The 18,603-nt window shown below is 37.3% G+C and overlaps 1 protein-coding gene across 3 annotated transcripts in view; it reads right to left on the bottom strand.

Annotated features, from left to right (window-relative positions):
- Window positions 1-18,603, bottom strand: part of MON2 (MON2 homolog, regulator of endosome-to-Golgi trafficking) — a 77,220-nt gene that overhangs the window by 39,322 nt on the left and 19,295 nt on the right. For 2 of the 3 annotated variants that reach the window (XM_074144593.1, XM_074144592.1), the window contains exons 3-14: window positions 17,919-18,046; window positions 16,933-17,064; window positions 13,900-14,029; window positions 13,249-13,346; window positions 12,464-12,589; window positions 11,526-11,720; window positions 10,649-10,773; window positions 9,917-10,056; window positions 7,234-7,387; window positions 3,075-3,307; window positions 1,837-1,918; window positions 944-1,125 (exon numbers count right to left, since the gene is read on the bottom strand). In XM_074144593.1, the coding sequence (XP_074000694.1) occupies window positions 944-1,125; window positions 1,837-1,918; window positions 3,075-3,307; window positions 7,234-7,387; window positions 9,917-10,056; window positions 10,649-10,773; window positions 11,526-11,720; window positions 12,464-12,589; window positions 13,249-13,346; window positions 13,900-14,029; window positions 16,933-17,064; window positions 17,919-18,046 (1,725 nt within the window). The remainder of the gene's footprint in view (window positions 1-943; window positions 1,126-1,836; window positions 1,919-3,074; window positions 3,308-7,233; window positions 7,388-9,916; window positions 10,057-10,648; window positions 10,774-11,525; window positions 11,721-12,463; window positions 12,590-13,248; window positions 13,347-13,899; window positions 14,030-16,932; window positions 17,065-17,918; window positions 18,047-18,603) is intronic. The other variant, XM_074144594.1, reaches the window with a different exon arrangement.

Genomic DNA, 18,603 nt, shown 5'->3' on the forward strand with positions numbered 1-18,603 from the left:
CAACTCAGGTATCTGTGGTAATTGTGTGTAAATGGTATCACTGTGTGCTACCCTTATGCTAGTATACTCAGAAAACGAAGGTGTCATAAATGCTGTGTCATGAAGTTTTCCTAATACAGGACATCAGGACACCCATTTTATGACTCATCTGTAAAAAGAAGAGTAACCTATAAAAAAATAACTTAAGTTCACTGCTTCATTTCCATAGAGATCCGTGTAGCTCAGCCACACATACTGCTTCACAGAGTTATGATCTAGTAATACACTTAGCTTCCAGGCTGAAGTAAAGGTGCTGGTCCTTGCTCCCAGACTAAGGTATTTTTGTTTTACAGTACGAGGTCTAATGTTAGGTCCATCTCCATGCTCTTCAGGTAGTTGCATTTCTCAGTATGTAGTAATTCATTTTCAAAATTAGAAAGAGTACGTCCTCAACTGGAGTATCCCATGACTTACAACAGTCTCTCAGGAAACATTGATTCAACTTCTTGTAAGCTGAACAGAGACCAGAACTTGAGATCCTCCATTTACGCAGTACTACCATCACTAGACAACTGTAGAAAAGACTGTAGTACACCACAAATGCAGGATGTTCTAAGCCAACTCTTAAGTATCCTATTTGCCCAGAGACCTTTTCAGAATTTGAATGCCTTAGTCCCATATCATAACAGATTTTTAGGATGATAGACAGGTCTCCTTAGAATATGAACTTCTGACATATGCTAAGCATTCAGGAAGTTTTAGGTTGTCTGGAATGATATCCAGCAGATGCTGCAAGACTAAACAGTCCTGGAAAGCAAGCAGTCTAGATCCTGTCTAAGGATTCTAACATAATTTAGTATAACCAAATATTACAGTTGCATATCTTCGCAATTGCATCCTGAAAAAAAATTGGGTTTAGAGGACGATACACGGAAACACACTTAAGGAAAACCTGTATACTTACATTTGCTGGAAAGAGCTGCAGTTGTGCTGTTTAATACAGTAAGGGCATAGTGAGGAGGCAAGGATCCTTTGCAAATGGCAGTGATAAAAGCATCTCTTGATGTTACAAGACCCAGTCGTCCACAAAGTGCAGCCATGGTCAGTTCTGCTTTTAGAATATTTTCAGTGGCAGCTTCATCGGTGCTGAAAGAGTACACATCATTCAGTAAGAATTAATCCACGGTACAGAAGCAGGCAGCTAACCAAAACTCAAAGCAATGAGAACATATACTTCAAACCCGTGAACACTATAAATACTGAAGAGCAAGCATAACCAATCAACAAAATTCTTCAAAACCATTTCCTATAAAATTGGTCTTTAGTTCTGAATGACTTGGCAAAGGAGACTATGAGGAGGTATTTAACATGAATTTCAGAACATGGTGTTTGATAACAAAAGACTCTTTCAAAGAGACAAATGTTATTAACTAGTAAACAGCTTTTCCACTTCAAAGACTGCATAGTACTAACAAGTACTGAGACATTATTTAGTCTCTTATCAACAGTAATCAGGCCATGGGTAGAATCACTGAAATGTGTTAAAACATTCAGTCAAAGTAAAAAGGAATAAAAATAATTCAAATAGTTTAAATGCAAGCCTTTGAAAATGTAATTAATTGTTCTGTATTGAAATACATTAAAAGTTGATGCTAGACTTCTGGAGACTTCTGTGTCATTTACTCTTAACAGATCCTCACTCAGTCTAGCCATCACTAACCCACAAACCTGTCTGCTCAGGTACCATGAACAGCACGCTCTCATACAACAGTCAACTTGACCCGTACCAGAAGTCAGTTCAAAATATAGCTGGGAATGTCATCCTTGAAAAATCGAGAGAAATGAAAGACCAAATACCTTGCATCAAGTAGGAGGGACAAAGCAGCCAGAAGACCACACCAACAAGCATTCACCATTTCTTCCCAGACAGCTCTGCTAACTTGAAAGAAATACATATACTTTTTTATAGCAGAAACACAAGATTTTAATTAACAAATTTTTCATTAATTAATAATGCATGATTGCATTGACACATATATGTGTATACACAAACACACTCACACCAGTACCATTTGAACAGTAGCATTTAAAGTGACATTGACAAAGTAAAGTCACAAAAGCAATGCTTATTCTAAATTACACCAAAAAATATTACAAATATATATATATAACTATTTTTAATCTTTGTAAAAAAAAAAAAAAACAAAAACATTCAGAAGTGCATAAATATGAGATGGGAAACTCACTGAAATTTTGCAGTGAAGGAAAAATACTCTCCCCTGGTATTTATAATTCTCCATGTTTTTTCATTAATTTAATTTAATAGGAGAAAAAAATATATAGGTCTAAGAGACCTATAATGGGCCACACCAAGGCCCTGGGTTGAGGCAGTGCTGCCTGCAGCACCATGGAGAGCTCTACCTGCCTCCCCGGCCGCGGGCAGGGCTGGGGACAAACCCCTTTCCCTCTCCCTCCTGCGGGGCTGATGCCCCGGCACAAACCTCACACAAAAGCCAAAAATCACTCTTCAAACACAAATCTTTCTGTACGTACATGTACAGGCTCCTCATATGTCGCACAAATACAAGCCTCGGTTCATATTAGCTTTTAAAGAAGTTGTGCCCTAGATACTTCAATCTTATTTAAAATCTCTCCATTAAACATTCCTCTTTTTAATTTGTTACTAGAAATACGACCACATTAAAAGAAAAATGTAACTGCCACATTTCTCTCAGTCAGGTTGTGTCTTGTGACCTTGCATCTCAGTGTTAAGCAGAATTAAGGACACAGGAAGGAGGAACAGTAGTTGCAGACAACAGAATGCCTGTATCTCTCCCTCACAACCCACATACGTACATGTAAAACAGTATTAATAGACGATAAGGAGTCTACGGCTAAGGTGCTACAGGACAGAAGCAGCACCTCAAGTCAAATATTGCTATTCCACTACAAAAAAAAAAACCCTCAAACCCACTTCATTGAAAGTTTTTATGTATGATTTAGAAACAATAAACTCAAGCAACAAAGCATGAACTATTTTAATCTTACTTTATGCGAAACTGCTGTTTTTATATAGCATTTGCATTTTCAAATACCTAGTTCTTTCTCTGATTGGTCAGATACAGACTGCAAGTCTTGCTGCTCTGAAGACTGTGCTGGTAACGAAGTTGTCTCTATTGCGGTTTGACTGACTGTTTCTGCCTCTCCCAGCTCTCCTTCAATCATGGTAGTGATTCCACGGACAAGATCCAGTAAACAGTGAAATGCCACTGACATGGCATAGCCTTCAGGAATCGTAGGTGGCTCCACTTTGTCCAGCATTTCCAAACTAAAAAATTGAAAGCATAACAAGTTAAGTGTGTAACCATGATTAAACCAGTACCACCATGATTAAAAACAATCATAAAAAACAAGATTCCAAATGAATGTTAAGTACAAACAGGCCCCAAATACCACCCTTCAAGAATTATAGCAACTCAAGAAAAAAAAACTCTTGATTAAGTCATTAGCTAAAAGAGTAAACAAGTCACTAAATAAAACAGTAAATGAAAGGGTACAAACTCCAAATACAGTATTTAGATCTGCAAATAAACACTTTAAATAATTAACACATATAAGCAAGCATCACTAAATGAATTACTCTACTTGTATTTTATTTTACTTAAAGCCACTGCAACAGAACCTATTCAGAAGAACACAAGTACATAGGAATAACAGAGGAAACGGGTCAGAAAGTCATGACAGTGTGAATACAGTTATAGCAAATTGAGAACAAGTCAGACGTTCCATTATCATTATCTTTGGGTCCATATGACCGGAAAAGTCTGTCATAGCTAGATAACATATGACCAAATATTCATCACCGACATGCAGAGGTAAACAATGGAAGTTATTTGTACAAAAAGGAAACGTCTACATGATTCACTGCTGAAAACCATGCAATTAAAACATCACTATGCTGGAACTGCAGCTTTTCTTCATATTTTACCTTAAAAGCACATGAAGAACTGCTGAGTTACAAATTCAATAGGAAACAGATTGTAGCTGCCACAGCAGCAGTGTCTATACAAGGAGAGATGGTCTGTTAAAAAAACTACCTGCTAATCCAACAACCACTATTTCATCATTTGCTCTACAAACTACTCTTAAAAAGGCTAGGCATTCCAGCTACAATATACCAAAGAAATTTTAATATTGTAGTGTCACCACTCTTTTATGCACAAAGGATTTTCCTTCTCTCGAGCATGTAACACTTCAGCTATTACCTCTAATTTCCTGAAGATAGCTGCCTTAGATATCTGGGGGCATGGGCAGTATAGGTCAATCAAACAGTTAACATTTCACCCTCCATCTACAAATAAGTTTGTACATATATATGGCTCTAATTAAAATTATTAACAGGATTCATAGTTACAATGTGGTAGTGTTCCCCAGGGCTCATTACTGGGGCCTGTTCTCTTTAGTATCTTTATCAATGATCTGGATGAGGGGACAGAGTAACCTCAGCAAGTTTGCAGATGACACCAAATTGGGTGGGAGTGTTGATCTCCTTGAGGGAGGGAAGGCTCTACAAAGGGATCTGGACAGGCTGGATCAATAGGCCGAGGCCAACTGTATGAGGTTCTACAAGGCCAAGTGCTGGGTCCTGCACTTGCGTCACAACAACCCCATGCAGCGCTACAGGCCTGGGGAAGAGTGGCTGGAGAGTTGCCTGGCAGAAAAGCACCCGGGGGTGTTGGTTGACTGTCGACTGAATATGAGCCAGCAGTGTGCCCAGGTGGCCAAGAACGCCAACAGCAACCTGACTTGTCTCAGAAATAGTGTGGCCAGCAGGACTAGGGAAGTGATCATCTCCCTGTACTCGGCACTGGTGAGGCCCCACCTCAAATACTGTGTTCAGTTTTGGGCCCCTCACTACAAGAAAGACATTGAGGTGCTAGAGTGTGTCCAGAGAAGGGCAACAAAGCTGGTGAAGGGTCTAGAGCACAAGTCTTATGAGGAGCAGCTGAGGGAGCTGGGGTTGTTTAGCCTGGAGAAAAGGAGGCTGAGGGAAGACCATATCACTCTCTACAAATACCTGAAAGGAGGTTTTAGTGAAGTGGGGGCTGGTCTCTTCTCCCAAGTAACAAGCAATAGGACAAGACGAAACAGCCTTAAGTTGTGCCAGGGAAGGCTTAGTTTGGATATTAGGAAATTTTTTGACTGAACGGGTTATCAAGCGTTGGAACAGGATGCCCTGGGAAGTGGTTGAGTCACCATCCCTGGAGGTATTTTAAAAGATGTGTAGATGTAGCACTTAGGAACATGGTGGACTTGGCAGTGTTAGGTTAACAGTTGGACTTGATGATCTTAAAGGTCTTTCCCAACCTAAACAATTCTATGATTCTGTGAATGTACCTGTGAGGTAGAGTTCATTGGTTTCAGTTGGGACAGATTAACTTTCTTACTGGCAGCTGGTATAGTACTATGTTTTAGATATGGGATGGGAATAGTGCAATAGCGCACTGGTGGTTTTGGTTGTTCCTCAGCAGCCAAGGCCTTTTCTGCTCCTCATACCGTCCCACCAGCGAGCAGTCTGGGGGCAGGGAAGGGCACAAGAAGTTGGGAGGACACACAGCTGACCCCAGTTGACCAAAGGGCTATTCCATACCATCTGACATCATCCTCTGTATATAAAGCTGGGGAAAAAGAAGGAGGGGGGAAGGAGGACGGACGTTCAGAGTTATGGCATTTGTCTTTACAAGTAACCATTAGGCATGATGGAGCCCTGCTTTCCTGGAGATGGCTGAACACCTGCCTGTCAGTGGGAAGCAGTGAGTGAATTCCTTGTTTTGCTTTGGTTGCGTGTACCCCTTTTGCTCTACCTATTAAACTGACTTTATCTCAACCCACGAGGTTTTTTTCCACTTTTACTCTTCTGATTCTCTCCCCAGTCCAAACAGTGAGCAGCTGTGTGGTCCTAGCTGCCAGCTGGGGTTAAACCACATCACAGCAGCAGGAGAGAACCAATGCTAGAACGTAACCCAAATCCACAGTTACAGTTAGTCATCTCCTTACATACAGGGACTACAGATAGAAGTACAAGATAGGAGAAAAACTGCTGACATGCTAGTAACAATTGTGTAACCTTATACAAAAATAAAAAAGAATGCAAAAACTACTCAGAGGAAATCATGGAGTCACTACAGGGATCCAAAGGTAAAACACAAGCAAGTTCAGAGCAGCACAGAGAGACTGTGATGGTGGCTGCAATGTTCTTGAACCAGTTAAGAATAGAAAGTAAGAAATAAGAAAAGGAAGAAAAGCAGAAGTCTGTAGTAGGTGGCCAAAGCATGAAGTAGCTTTCATACGCTTTTGTTAAAAATTTGCATTTCAGTGAGGTAACCTAAAATAACACTAATGGCCACTGCTGGAACAAAAAGTCAAGTCAACACATACATGTTAAACTATTGAAATCTGAGGATTAATTTTTCCTGTGTCTCAAAGGCAGATAAAGAAGTTTCTACTTTTAAAAGTATTGAAATACAGGCTTATTTGCTGACTTCACTGAGTATCACTGAGTACGCCGAAGTTTCATGGGCTGTACAAATAACTTCCAAATTGGAAGAGACTGACCCTCAATGGTCAAGACTGACATGAAAAAACTTCCACTATTTTGAAAGTATCATAGTATTCACAGCTTGAAACTGAGAACGTGATCTCCATTGTACAGAGTCATGATGAAAATAATTGGTCATTCTCAGAAAGATTCACAGTCTAACCTTCGTATATAGATCAATATATTGTTTCGAATGACAACCTGGCAAATATCTACTATATCCTGTTCAATAAAAAATGTAAATGCAGTAAAGCTAGTGTAAGAAAGCTAGTTTTCGCTCCCACTGCTGTCCCATTCACTTAATGCTGCTAATGTTTGCCATTACATAACCTAATAAAATATATTTTAAAATTGTTATATACTGTAGTGAGGCTTAAAAGTGAGGAGTTAATACAGCAACAGTATGGTAGAAAAAAAAATAAAAATCCAACAGATGCTAAAGCCATAGGGGACATTTGGAGCAGAATTCAGAGCATTCAGACAAAATAGCAAAAAATCAGAACAGCTCATGGCACTGACAAAAAGAAAAAACATAGTACACCTTAATGCTAGTGAAATGAAGACCTCAATATTCACTAATAAAGAAGTCCTTAAACCATCAAGTTGGAAATAAAAATATTTGTTATATGCATTTTCAAAAAGACAGAGGTACTTACTAGGTAGCTTTAGCGCTGCCTTGTACTGTTACATTCAGGATAGGTATCCAAGTGCCTCTGTACTCAAAGGCAGGTAATACAGTTGCACCTCCTCCCATTCCAAGCACTCCCGGGTTAGTCTGTGCTGAGCCAGTATTCCCCGATGCATTGCTTCCTGTGCAGAAAAACAAAGTGATAAAATTAACCAATCTAATTTTAGCAATCAGCAAACATCCTTCTTCTATGTTTAATTTTTAAGTTGAGATTCATGGATTAATCTGAGATGCCCTGCTCGATAGTAAAAAACCAACACCACAAAAAACTATTTTTGAGCTCCCTCTGCTGTCTAAAACATGATCTTATGTGCAAGTAATTAGTTTAAAAGGCACAGTTGATTCATGCCAACTGCCTCATTTGCAGTCAGAATAAATATGCTTCTGTGAAAGGTATAGCAGCATTCATAACATTCTGTGAACGAACTAAACTTACACAGTCTCGATAAAACAACAAACATTTTAATGAAAAGTCAGACAGATATTTAAAAGTTAAGGATTATTTAAATAGTTGCATCTAGAACTCAGTAATAGGAAAGAGAGATTAATCATTCCAAGAACAAAGATCATCACAAACTTTCAGGATTTCACAAACAGAAAAGCCACAAGAAGAAACTCCAAGAGATATGCAATGTTTGACTCTGTTCCATGCCAAGATAGAAGAAAACAAACCATGTCGGGGAAGAGCTGACAGTGTGCCAACCAAAAGCTAGAAGGGCACAAATTTTGGTCCCAATTTAAGAAGCCAAAAAAAGCAGATAAAAGAACAAGGAATTCTGTACATACACACTTCCTACATATAGGAGGAGGTCTATACTTACTAGGAGTAGGTACCACAAGTTCAGACTCTGTACAGACAATGGGGAGAGAAAGGCCGAGTCCTCAGGATGGTGCCTCAGAGCACCTAATACACCAGTGTAACAACTGCCATCTTGGTGTGCTTGCTTTTAATACATAGAGACACTAAACTACTAATTTAGGCAGTATGAATACAGACAGAAGCCTTTGTAGGCACTTTAACACAGTAAGGCTTAACAGATTGAAAAAACAAAATCATACTGCTGAACAGAAATGGTTAATCAAACACTGCGGCTAACACAAACACAGTTACACTGGTGTCATTTTCTGCGATCCCACTCATCCACATATACAATTATTTTTGTATCAACGTAACTCCTTAAAGTGGTAAAAAGGCTTATATTACACCAGTATAATAAAAGTGGCACAGAACTTAGGTAGATGCAGCTTTCAACTTCTCTTATGAATCAGGTACCTTGTTGCAAAACTGAGGCTCAAAATCCACCTACATGTATGTAAGACAACCTGCTACGACAGGACCATTAATATAATCAGAAGACTCAGTTTGAAAATTAGGCTGCATTGATCTGCTCTTTGTGTGTTAGACATGGCCATAGGAGGAAAAGAGGCAGAAAGCAAAATGAATGCAAAAGAGACGTGAGAAAAACTCAGGCAGAAAGAAGTGGTGAAAAGTTAAAGGAGAAAACGAACTGGAACAATAAGCCAGAGAAAGAGCAACAGCACTAAGGGTACAGCCCTACTGCAGTGGTGTTTCACATGAAGGCAAAATTTAAGTTTTCAGGAGAATAAGTATTTTAGAATGGCTTCTCATATGTGCTGGTTACACCATCAAAGGTGCTTTTCTGATTTACCTGAAGCGTATTAAACTAACACAGTAATAATACTAATATAAGTGTTCTATCAGCTTCTGTACAGACACCTATTGAACAACAGCTGTTTCATGCAGTCAATGCTAACACCAACTTGGAATTCAGACTTCATGAGTGAACCGTGGAAGGCACGAGTCTAAAACCAGACTTTTTAATGTTCATTAATTTAGTAGTAGATATGATTGATAATAATTATACTTTGATTATTTGTTTATCTCTTGCAATGTCAAAAGGAACCCTTATTTATATGTTGGTTGTTGCTGAGGCCTCTGCTTCAACAATCACGGGAAGAAGCAGAGTGCCTTAACTCAGACATAAACACCTAAAAAGGCATTAACAGGATGAGCATTTCTTCTTATAGAAATAAAAATGTACCTAATGAAATGCCAAAACCCTGGCTGCAACAAAGACAATCAAGTTTAGTTTCAGTAAGTGACTGTTTTCAGCTTACAGAAAAAGCAAAGATCATCTGTAAACCACAGATCTACCTTTCTACCTCTTGGTTTCCTCAGTCCAGTTTTGTCCCTGAACATCCAGAAGAATTAGCTGTTACCTTCCAGGAGGAAGCAAACACACACTGTCTTACTGCTTCAATTGCACACTGCCATAAATGACATCCCCGCACAAGGAGACAGAAATCAGACAAATTTGTTATAACCAAAAAATAGGAATAGTTCCCTCAGAATTTCCCTCACAATAGTTGTGAACCAAGAAGCTTGGTCGCTGTAGAAGCAGATACAAATGCAGGAGCACCGCTCTGCTGACTGGAGGCTACATCTTCCCCACAGTACAGGTAAATAAAATCACCTGAAAACACTAGTTTGTCTCAAACTAGCTCTTCACCTCAATGAATGTGGAAGTACAGATCAGTACCAAGCCAAATACATATACTGAATCAAATCAGAATTTATTATTACAAGAAAATGCTGGAAAATTAAAATGAGGATAAGGACAAGGTTTTACCAGTTTGGTTAGGTGTCACCGATGCATTCCCTGTGCTTGGTACAAGAAATAGTGACTGGATGAAGGACCCCAGTGCATTCACAATATCACGGAAAACTTTAGTGGAATGTTGCTTCATATCATATGATTGACAAAAAGATCTGGAAAACAGTATATAAAATATAGTAAGTATGTGAAACATTAGGGACTAAAAGCATATTTAACAGCAACATCTCTCCCCTCCCCTCCCAACTGTAGACTAAAAGCACATTTTAACCACAAATATTTAGGTAAATAATAATATTTAGTTTTAGGTAAATGCTCCTTTGGCACTGGTAAGACAGCGAGGCTTTGGAATACTCAAATAACTATAATTCAGCCCCTCCTGGATAATAAGCATTGCCTAATGCTTTGTAAAAATTATCTTGAAGAGTTTATTGCAATTAAGTTTCTACATATTAACAGGTATACATATATATTCTACATATAACAGGTTGCCCAGGGAGGTGGTTGAGGCCCCTTCCCTTGAGATATTCAAGGTGAAGCTCGACGAGGCCCTGGGCAACCTGGTCTAGTTGGGGGTGTCCCTGCTGACTGCGGGGAGGTCGGACCAGATGACCTTTGGAGGTCCCTTCCGGCCTGGACCAATCTATGAATCTATATTTACAATGTTTTAGGAAGCATTTTCCACCAGAGAAAAATAAAAAGATTTCTTAAATTTTATGTAAAAGTGAAATTCAATATATTTAATACCTTAATAGCTGAGGCTGCACACAAAGCCTGTGAATAGATTCTACTGCAACAGCTCTTAGCCACTGTGGTTTGTCTGCATCCAGAAACTTAACCAGCAATGATAGAAAGATTTCACATTCTGTTACCTAAAAGATATAGTTTATAGCCATTACACTACAAGAAAAAGCCTCCTACAAAATATTTTCTCCAAAAAACTTCTGCTTCATCTTAGGAGTCCTATCCCAGCAGGTTTTGCACAGGATCTAAAAGATTCCTTCAACAAGCGTTTACTCAAAATTATATTAAAAACATACTCTAATAATAGTAGTATTTTTGCCCAGCTGGCACCACATATGCAATTGTATTGAAGGAGTTTAATGCAATGTCTGTGAGGAATTTAAGTTCTTACATGTGCTACAGTAAAACAATGAAATGGAAAAAAAGTCTTTTTTAGCAAACATGTAAAATTCGTGAGGTAAGAACAGCTGAACATATGCTTTTATGCACATTCTGTCAACAGCTCTAGCAACACAAGTCAAAAAGCCTCTTAGCAGTTATTAACAAGGCACAGCAATCAACATTACCTAAAGCCAAGTAAACAACATAAGAAGATCAAAAGGTTCCCAAAACCTTAACTGAAAGGCAGTTAAGTATAGAAAAGAAAACAACTAATCTACTCTGAGAATTTATACCAGCCCATGTTTAATAAAATCATAGAATACATGTAGAATACATGTAAACCCAAATACACATATGAGGAAAAGAATATTTAGACTTTTCTCCCCCCAGTATATATATCAACAGTTCCCAAGAACTAATTAATACTATCACTGATCACAGTACTGGCATATACATAGAAAAACACAATTGCATAAAGAAAACTTGAACATCTTCTTACCAGCAAACTGTAGAACTGCTTAATCAAAACAGAAACTACTCTCAACAAACGCATACAGATGGGAAAGTATGGTTTTTCCACTGGTGCTGGGGAAGATGATGTGCTGGAACCTTGCCTGAATTTGATATTTGGGGAGAAGAGCTTTATAACAAGAGGGCATACCCTTTCTTTGAGAAGAAAACTGAATTCCTGATGCTGAAAAAGAGAACAGATTATAAGCAGATATTCTTTAAATGCTGCCAGTAGCTCTGATGATGCATCTTATTTATATTTGCTGTTATGATCAAGCACTCTGAAGTCATGTAAATCTTTTTATAAATTACAGGCTCGGAAAATGAAAAGGAAAAACGGCAGACACCATTGTAAAGCTACCAAAAAAGCATGATGAAATGACATGGTCATGTTAATGCCATGCACCACTCTTTTATTTTGCAAATTGAAATAGACTGCTAATACATCATTTATTATATATTTAATTTTTTTATTTAGCTACTGTCTGCTAAAACATATTACTGTAGGATCATGGTGTGTTTATATGCAGTACATTCTCCTAATTCATAGTCATGATTCTTGCTGCTTTGCAAATGAGGTGAGGTTAATGTTTTCATAGAAATAACAATGCCACAAACTAAGTTACAGAGCTGTCATAAAACATGCAAGGTAAGAAAATGCATCTTTGGAGGAGACATAAATGGGAAAACAAAAAGAGAAAGAGTACAGCATGCTCTACAAAATGCACAAACACAAATAAAGTATATGGGAATAGAAAAAAATGGACAAAAAGCACACAGTACTTTTCTGTCATAAAAACCCAACATGTAAAAGCTACAAGTCCTTTTCAAAAGTAATACATTAAAGCAAAGAGGAGTTAACGAAGTGTAAATTTTACTACTCCCGTGAACAAAAGTCTTCCTATTTTCCCTCCAAGAACTACTCACTTGTAAAAACACTTGTGGAAAGTCATTCAGGACTGACTCAAGAAGTTCAAGGCCAAACGTCCGGGTCATTTCTGTCATACCCACGAGCCAGTAGGGAGCATCTGCATTAACTAACTGACAAAGATCCTTAAAAAGAAACACAGTAACACTTACATTCTCTGCACAGTCCTCTATCGGCATAATTTTTCTGAGACTACAAAAAAATCTACACTCTCTCCCTCTTTTGTAATCAGTAATTTTCCAATTTCAACATATTTTTTCCTCAAATACTTCTTTTACATAAATTATTAAGCAAAATACTTTTGTTTCAAATAAATTTTAAACTTTCCTGATATCCTTGTAGTAATTGTGTTCAAAAATACTTCCAGGCCACTGAACCTGCTATGTCAAGAAGATTTTTAGTGGTGTAATGAATGCAACTACTACTTCTCATTATATACTTGACTTTAATACACAAGACTAAGCACAAGAAGCAAGACTGAACTAGAGTAGCAATGTTTGGGTCACAGAAAGAAGAATCTTGAATTTAATGCAGACATGAATGCTTAGCTGTTATTTAAGATTTATAGTAAAACATTTTCCTTGGCCATTTTGTCTTCATTTTCCAATCATCCCCCTCGGATACAGTATATCATTGCCAATTAAAATAAATGCGCATAAGAAAGCATGAGGCTCTGGTTAAGGACACAGCCAATACGCCAACAGCAAATGTCTGAAATTTCTTACAGACATGTAGAAGCACCCAAATATAACTACAAATGTATAAATATATGCTCCCCAACTACCTGAAAAAGCATATATGCATCTTTAGCACATGGCTTCAGCGTACTGACAGATCTTCTGTTACTGTTTCCTTGAACTGCAACTGGCTGGTCAACAGTATCTGTGTAAAAACAAAAACTACTTCTGTGAACAAAGGAACCACTGAAAATCAAGTATGCATTAAGTGTTCTTACAAAAAGATTCTAGGAGAACAGCCAGGTAATTCTTCTGCTACATACCATGTCTACAGAAATATACATTAGATTGAATACCAAAGATCATCAATACCAAGCACTTCTTTCCAATAAATATTCTCTTCAAGCTACTGCCACGTATTTCACACTCGGAAATCTAAGTTACCTTCACTTAAACGACACCCTCACCTCAAATTCCTTCACAATACTAACCCAAAGACCAGTTCTCAAGCTTGAAAAAAGTCTAGGTTTTATATATTGCTGTACTGACTTGGACTAACACAATGGCTAAGGATTTAATCTCCTCTGAATACAAGGAAATATATGAAAGACAATAAAAATTAATAATGTCTGTGATTTAATTTTTTTTTAATAATGTTTATAGACTTTTTACTACTGCTTTATCTGAAAAGGATAAACATTTGATGTGTGTCCAAAAAACAGGTTATTAGAAGCAAGCAGAGTAAGAAGTATGCCCACCTTTGTATCGTTCATCTTCAGCAACCACTCTCTCAAACACAACAGTAACTACCTGCCGCACCGTAGCTGCTGCAGTGTTATTTGTGATATTATCTTTTGTGAAGTGCAATCGAAAACAAAGTACAATTGCCTGAAAGGAAAAAATAAAAATCACCTTACAATAATATATTTTCATCTTTCAGGTAAGAGTCAAGACAGCCAACCGAGGAATGCTTCCCACTACAGTTTGTCAAAAGGTTGCCTGAAAAAAAACTGGTTTAATCATTTTAAATCTGAAGAATTAGAATAAGTTTTATGGATTACCCTAGCCAAAAACCTCTTTAGTACTCCTCCCCAAAGGTAATCTCAGGTTGTATTAACTGAAGACGTTATATTGTGACAATAAAACTACAATCATCATACAGAGAATACACAGTAATCAACCACATAAAACAACATATGAATATTAATGTCAAAGGACATTAGGATTATACAGTTAATCACAGAAAGGTCAGTCAACTCCAAAACTAAAATGCCATTCCTCGCCCACATTAAATCACAATACTTTCACAATTATGTTGCCTCAATTACTATTATTCCTCTCTAAGGTGCTTATTTTAATGTGTCATTGTGCTGGCAGTGACCTGAATACTGTTTCCCACTGGATTTCATACTACCTCTAACGCATAGTTTAATACTTACTTATTTTATAATGAATTTTGAAAATTAACATCTGTATGTGTAGTGAAACCTGTATTACTTGTTCTTTTGTCCTTATTCTGCGTTCTTGCACTTGCATGAACCTCAACCACACCCGGCCATAGCGCTATAGGCTCTAAGCCATACAAGATTCAGAATTTTCTTTTGCTTCTTTTTCTTTTAAATGATTTGTGGACTCTGCTCAGGTGGTATCTCCATGTTAATTTGAAATTTTACAACGTGGTCATATACCTCTGGACTTTCAGAAGATACTACATGATTCTGTAGGTTAGTAAGTTAACAGCAGTGCCCATATTAAAGGGATTTTCAAGATGGTTTACCAGTAATTTTCTTAATTTACACCAGTCAAGCTGAAACATGAATATGCAACATATGTCTGGCTCAAAATGTTTTTTTTTCTAAGAACTGCTCAATATGGGGAAAAAACAACTTTCAGATATTTCTCAAAAGAATCTTGGGGGTAAAAAAAACCAAACAAACCATTGCAGCATTTTACCCATGCCAAACAATGATTATATTTGGTTAACTGAGAAACTCTACTAATTTCAGGCCTTGGACAACATCAAGAAATTTTACAGGATATTGTTCTGTCAGGAATGTTCTTCTTACCCCTGTCAGAGCCTGCCCAAATTTGACTACACATTTCTAAATGTACTAGATCTTAACGTGCAATTAGATTCTCCAGTAATCCTATTACGTGAGCATGCTGCTCGATGAGGACACAAGACAAGAGAAAGATGTGCTGGGAAAGACCTTCCCTACTTATTTGACACTACTGTGCCCACATGCTCTTGTGGTTGGTATCCAAAAGGAGAAAGTTTCTAGACATTAGAGAGATGAACAAATAAAGGACGATGGAAAATGTGTTTGGAAAACACACATGAAAAAATCTAAGTGAAATAGGATGTAGATACCAAGAACCTAAGAATAAGTAGGGAAGACAGAGACAGGGAGGGCATACAGAGGCAGAGGAAGAAGAATAAATGAGGGAAGTGATAAGAAGCATATATATGATATGCAGAAGGGAAAGGTATAGTGGACTTAAACAGCAACTGTCTCCTTCTAGAGCCTAGACTCAAACTTGATAAAACAACAACATTGAAGGTTGTTAAAGAACATCTGCTACCCAGCTAACAACTGGCAATCCCGCTTTCTAAACTATTTCCATTTTCTTCAAAAATCATGGTTCTGCCCAAGAACATAGCACCTCATTTGAAAAATGAGCGTTACTTGGAACAAAAGAAACAACGTAGTGCTGAAGAGCCTTTGATATAATTTGACTACTCAAGTGAAAAAAGAACCTACTGACAAACCATTCATCCTTAGCAGGTTGCTATTCAGCCATCTCTAGGTTTTATTAATTTTCCATTCTGTTCCTGCTTTCAGCAGATCTTTGTAACTTAGCTTTGTTTTCGCGTTTTGCCTTCCCTTGGTTAAGTAGATTAATAATGTTTTTAATATTCTCACATTTAACCAGCTAGGAAGTTATTTCATTAAAACCAGAAGCAAAGAAAAACGGAAAACCTTGCACCAGAACAGAATACCTTCAAAAATATTCTTCAATTCTATTCTCCCTCTCAGAAAAAAACAAAACAAAAAAATCACACTGATATTAAACCAATACTCTGAAGGCAGAGCGTAACACAGACAGCAATTTAGAATGATTTATTTAAAAACGAAAAAATCTCTTATGTTCAAGAGAAAAAATCATAAAATATAATCTAGAAGAGGAACTTATTTTAAACAGAACTTCACAGTCCACAGATGGGTAAACAATGTTGCTCCTTCAAAGAGAAGTATTTTGCAATTTAAGATTAAAATGGATAAAATTTTTACTTTTTGTTTCAGTTGAAACATAATATCCAAAATGGTACATGTTTAAAATTATGCAATAAAGTTACTTCAGTTCTGAGTGAAAGAGCAATAACTGGACTGCTTCTGAAAGAGACTGAAGGCTGGGTGGCAGGCAGCTGCTTCTAACATTTGCTTTATTAGTGAGAGTTGACACTGCACTATGTGCTCTGATTTCAGTTTGAAAACATACGTACAATGAATTTGGCAGATGAGAAAGATAGCCACTAGCCCAGTGTTTTTATTTAAAGTTCCCATTAAGTCAGAAATGTATTATTGTGGAGGAATTAAAAAACAGACTGAAAAGGAACCTAAAAGAAATCCTGTTTTCAAAATCTAGGTATAAAGACAATAGGGGCACAACAGAATCAAGAAAGCTCCCTCCTCTTCCATTATTTCCCAAATGCTTCATGTGTAGAATTTCTCCCTGTTTTTCCCTCTTGGATTATTTAAGTACTATAGTTGGCAATAACGAATTCTTACCTTGGACAGTGCTTCATCATGCACAACTGTATTGGTTGTTAAAAGTACAAGAACTGTTTGGAGCAATTTAAGTTCTTCAAGACTATTTTCCATAAGTTGCCAAAGCATGTTAATAATGTTTCCTGCTGCAGCCTACAAAGAAATAATTTTTTGCCAACAATTAAGATGTTTACATGCTGGTATATCATGTGTACACATGGAAGAATAGCTCTCTTATAAACGTATATCGTAACTGAATTTGCCTGTTTGTCTATACCACAGGACTACATTGAGAACATAAAGCCAACTTCATTGTCACAAACTGCCCAAAATATTTTTAAATAATTGGCATCAGAAATCTCTTAATATGCAGTTCGAATTAAAGTGTGTTCTTCATTTTGTACTTGGAAATATAGAAGAGAGAGTACAAAGACATTTTATCGTCAAAATTCATTGATATCAGAGAAAGAACAGTGTAATTTAACTTTATGCAAGCACAACTGAACGTATATTTTAAGTGTTAAAATACCAACTTCTTCACACACTATATATGCAGTATCATAATACATGATGACATTTACAGCTGCAGGAAATGTGCATCCATTTTATCTTATTTTTAAAAGTAAAATGTAACAAAAAGATAATACAGAATGTTATCACACAGAGTAAATTTTGTGGATGCAACTTTAAGAATTTAAAGATCATTACATGCTCTATTCCTGCAGTTTAAGAATGCAAATTAAATGAGTTAGTTTGAATTTTCATTAATTTCCTTCTAGAAGTTACTAATGTTTCCTCATCTCTTTTTTCTTTTTTATTTTTTTAAACAATCAAAAAGGTTTTCTTTTAGGTTACGATTTTTTAAAACCAGGTATGAGTAAAATATTTTCCAGACTATGTTCATTATAATATAAACAGCTTCCTAAAAACAAGCATACGCCTTCACTTTGAGGGCTGTATTTCTCACACTGAAATAACTATGTATTTTTATAAAAGATTGGTCTTACCTCTGAAACAACTTCATGGGACATGAGCCTCTGTATGGCTGCTAGACACAGCTGAGTGATCTTTGGTTCCTTTGTTCCACAACCCATTAGAAAAGGCTGAACTACCTCTGAGCTGTTCTCTTTCAATGCTTTCAAAAAGAGATACGGAAGCAGTCAATGTTTAATACTTAGAAGAATACAATGCAAAATTTGTTAATCGTACTTATTAACAAAAAGCCATTGACTGTCTTGGAAATTTGGGATTTACTCTCGCACTACAGGGAAAAGGCAAGTGAAGACAGGCACTGGGCTGCCACAGCTCACTTCCACAATTACCCTGGCTAAGGCTGAAATCCCAAGCACCTTCAAGCACCCTTACACACTCAAGTGACTTTCCAAATCCAAAATGTCCAGTTAGAGTCCACTTGGCTAGTACAAGGCTGTAAGGTTCTGCCCACCCCAGATCTTCCTCTGGCCTTGCAGCGGTGACCAGCTTTACGCTGGTAGCCTTCTCCTTCTGTTCTGCTTCATCTCAGCATCAAATTCCAAAGCAGCACAAAGCATGCCATGAAGAAACATATCAAAGCACACGGAACGAAGGGGAATAAAATCATGGAATCATAGAATGGTTAGAGTTGGAAGCGACATTAAAGATCATCTGGTTCCAACCCTCCTGCCATGGGCAGGGACACCTCCCACTAGACCA

Source organism: Numenius arquata, chromosome 2, assembly GCF_964106895.1.
Source record: "Numenius arquata chromosome 2, bNumArq3.hap1.1, whole genome shotgun sequence".
Lineage (NCBI taxonomy): Eukaryota > Metazoa > Chordata > Aves > Charadriiformes > Scolopacidae > Numenius > Numenius arquata.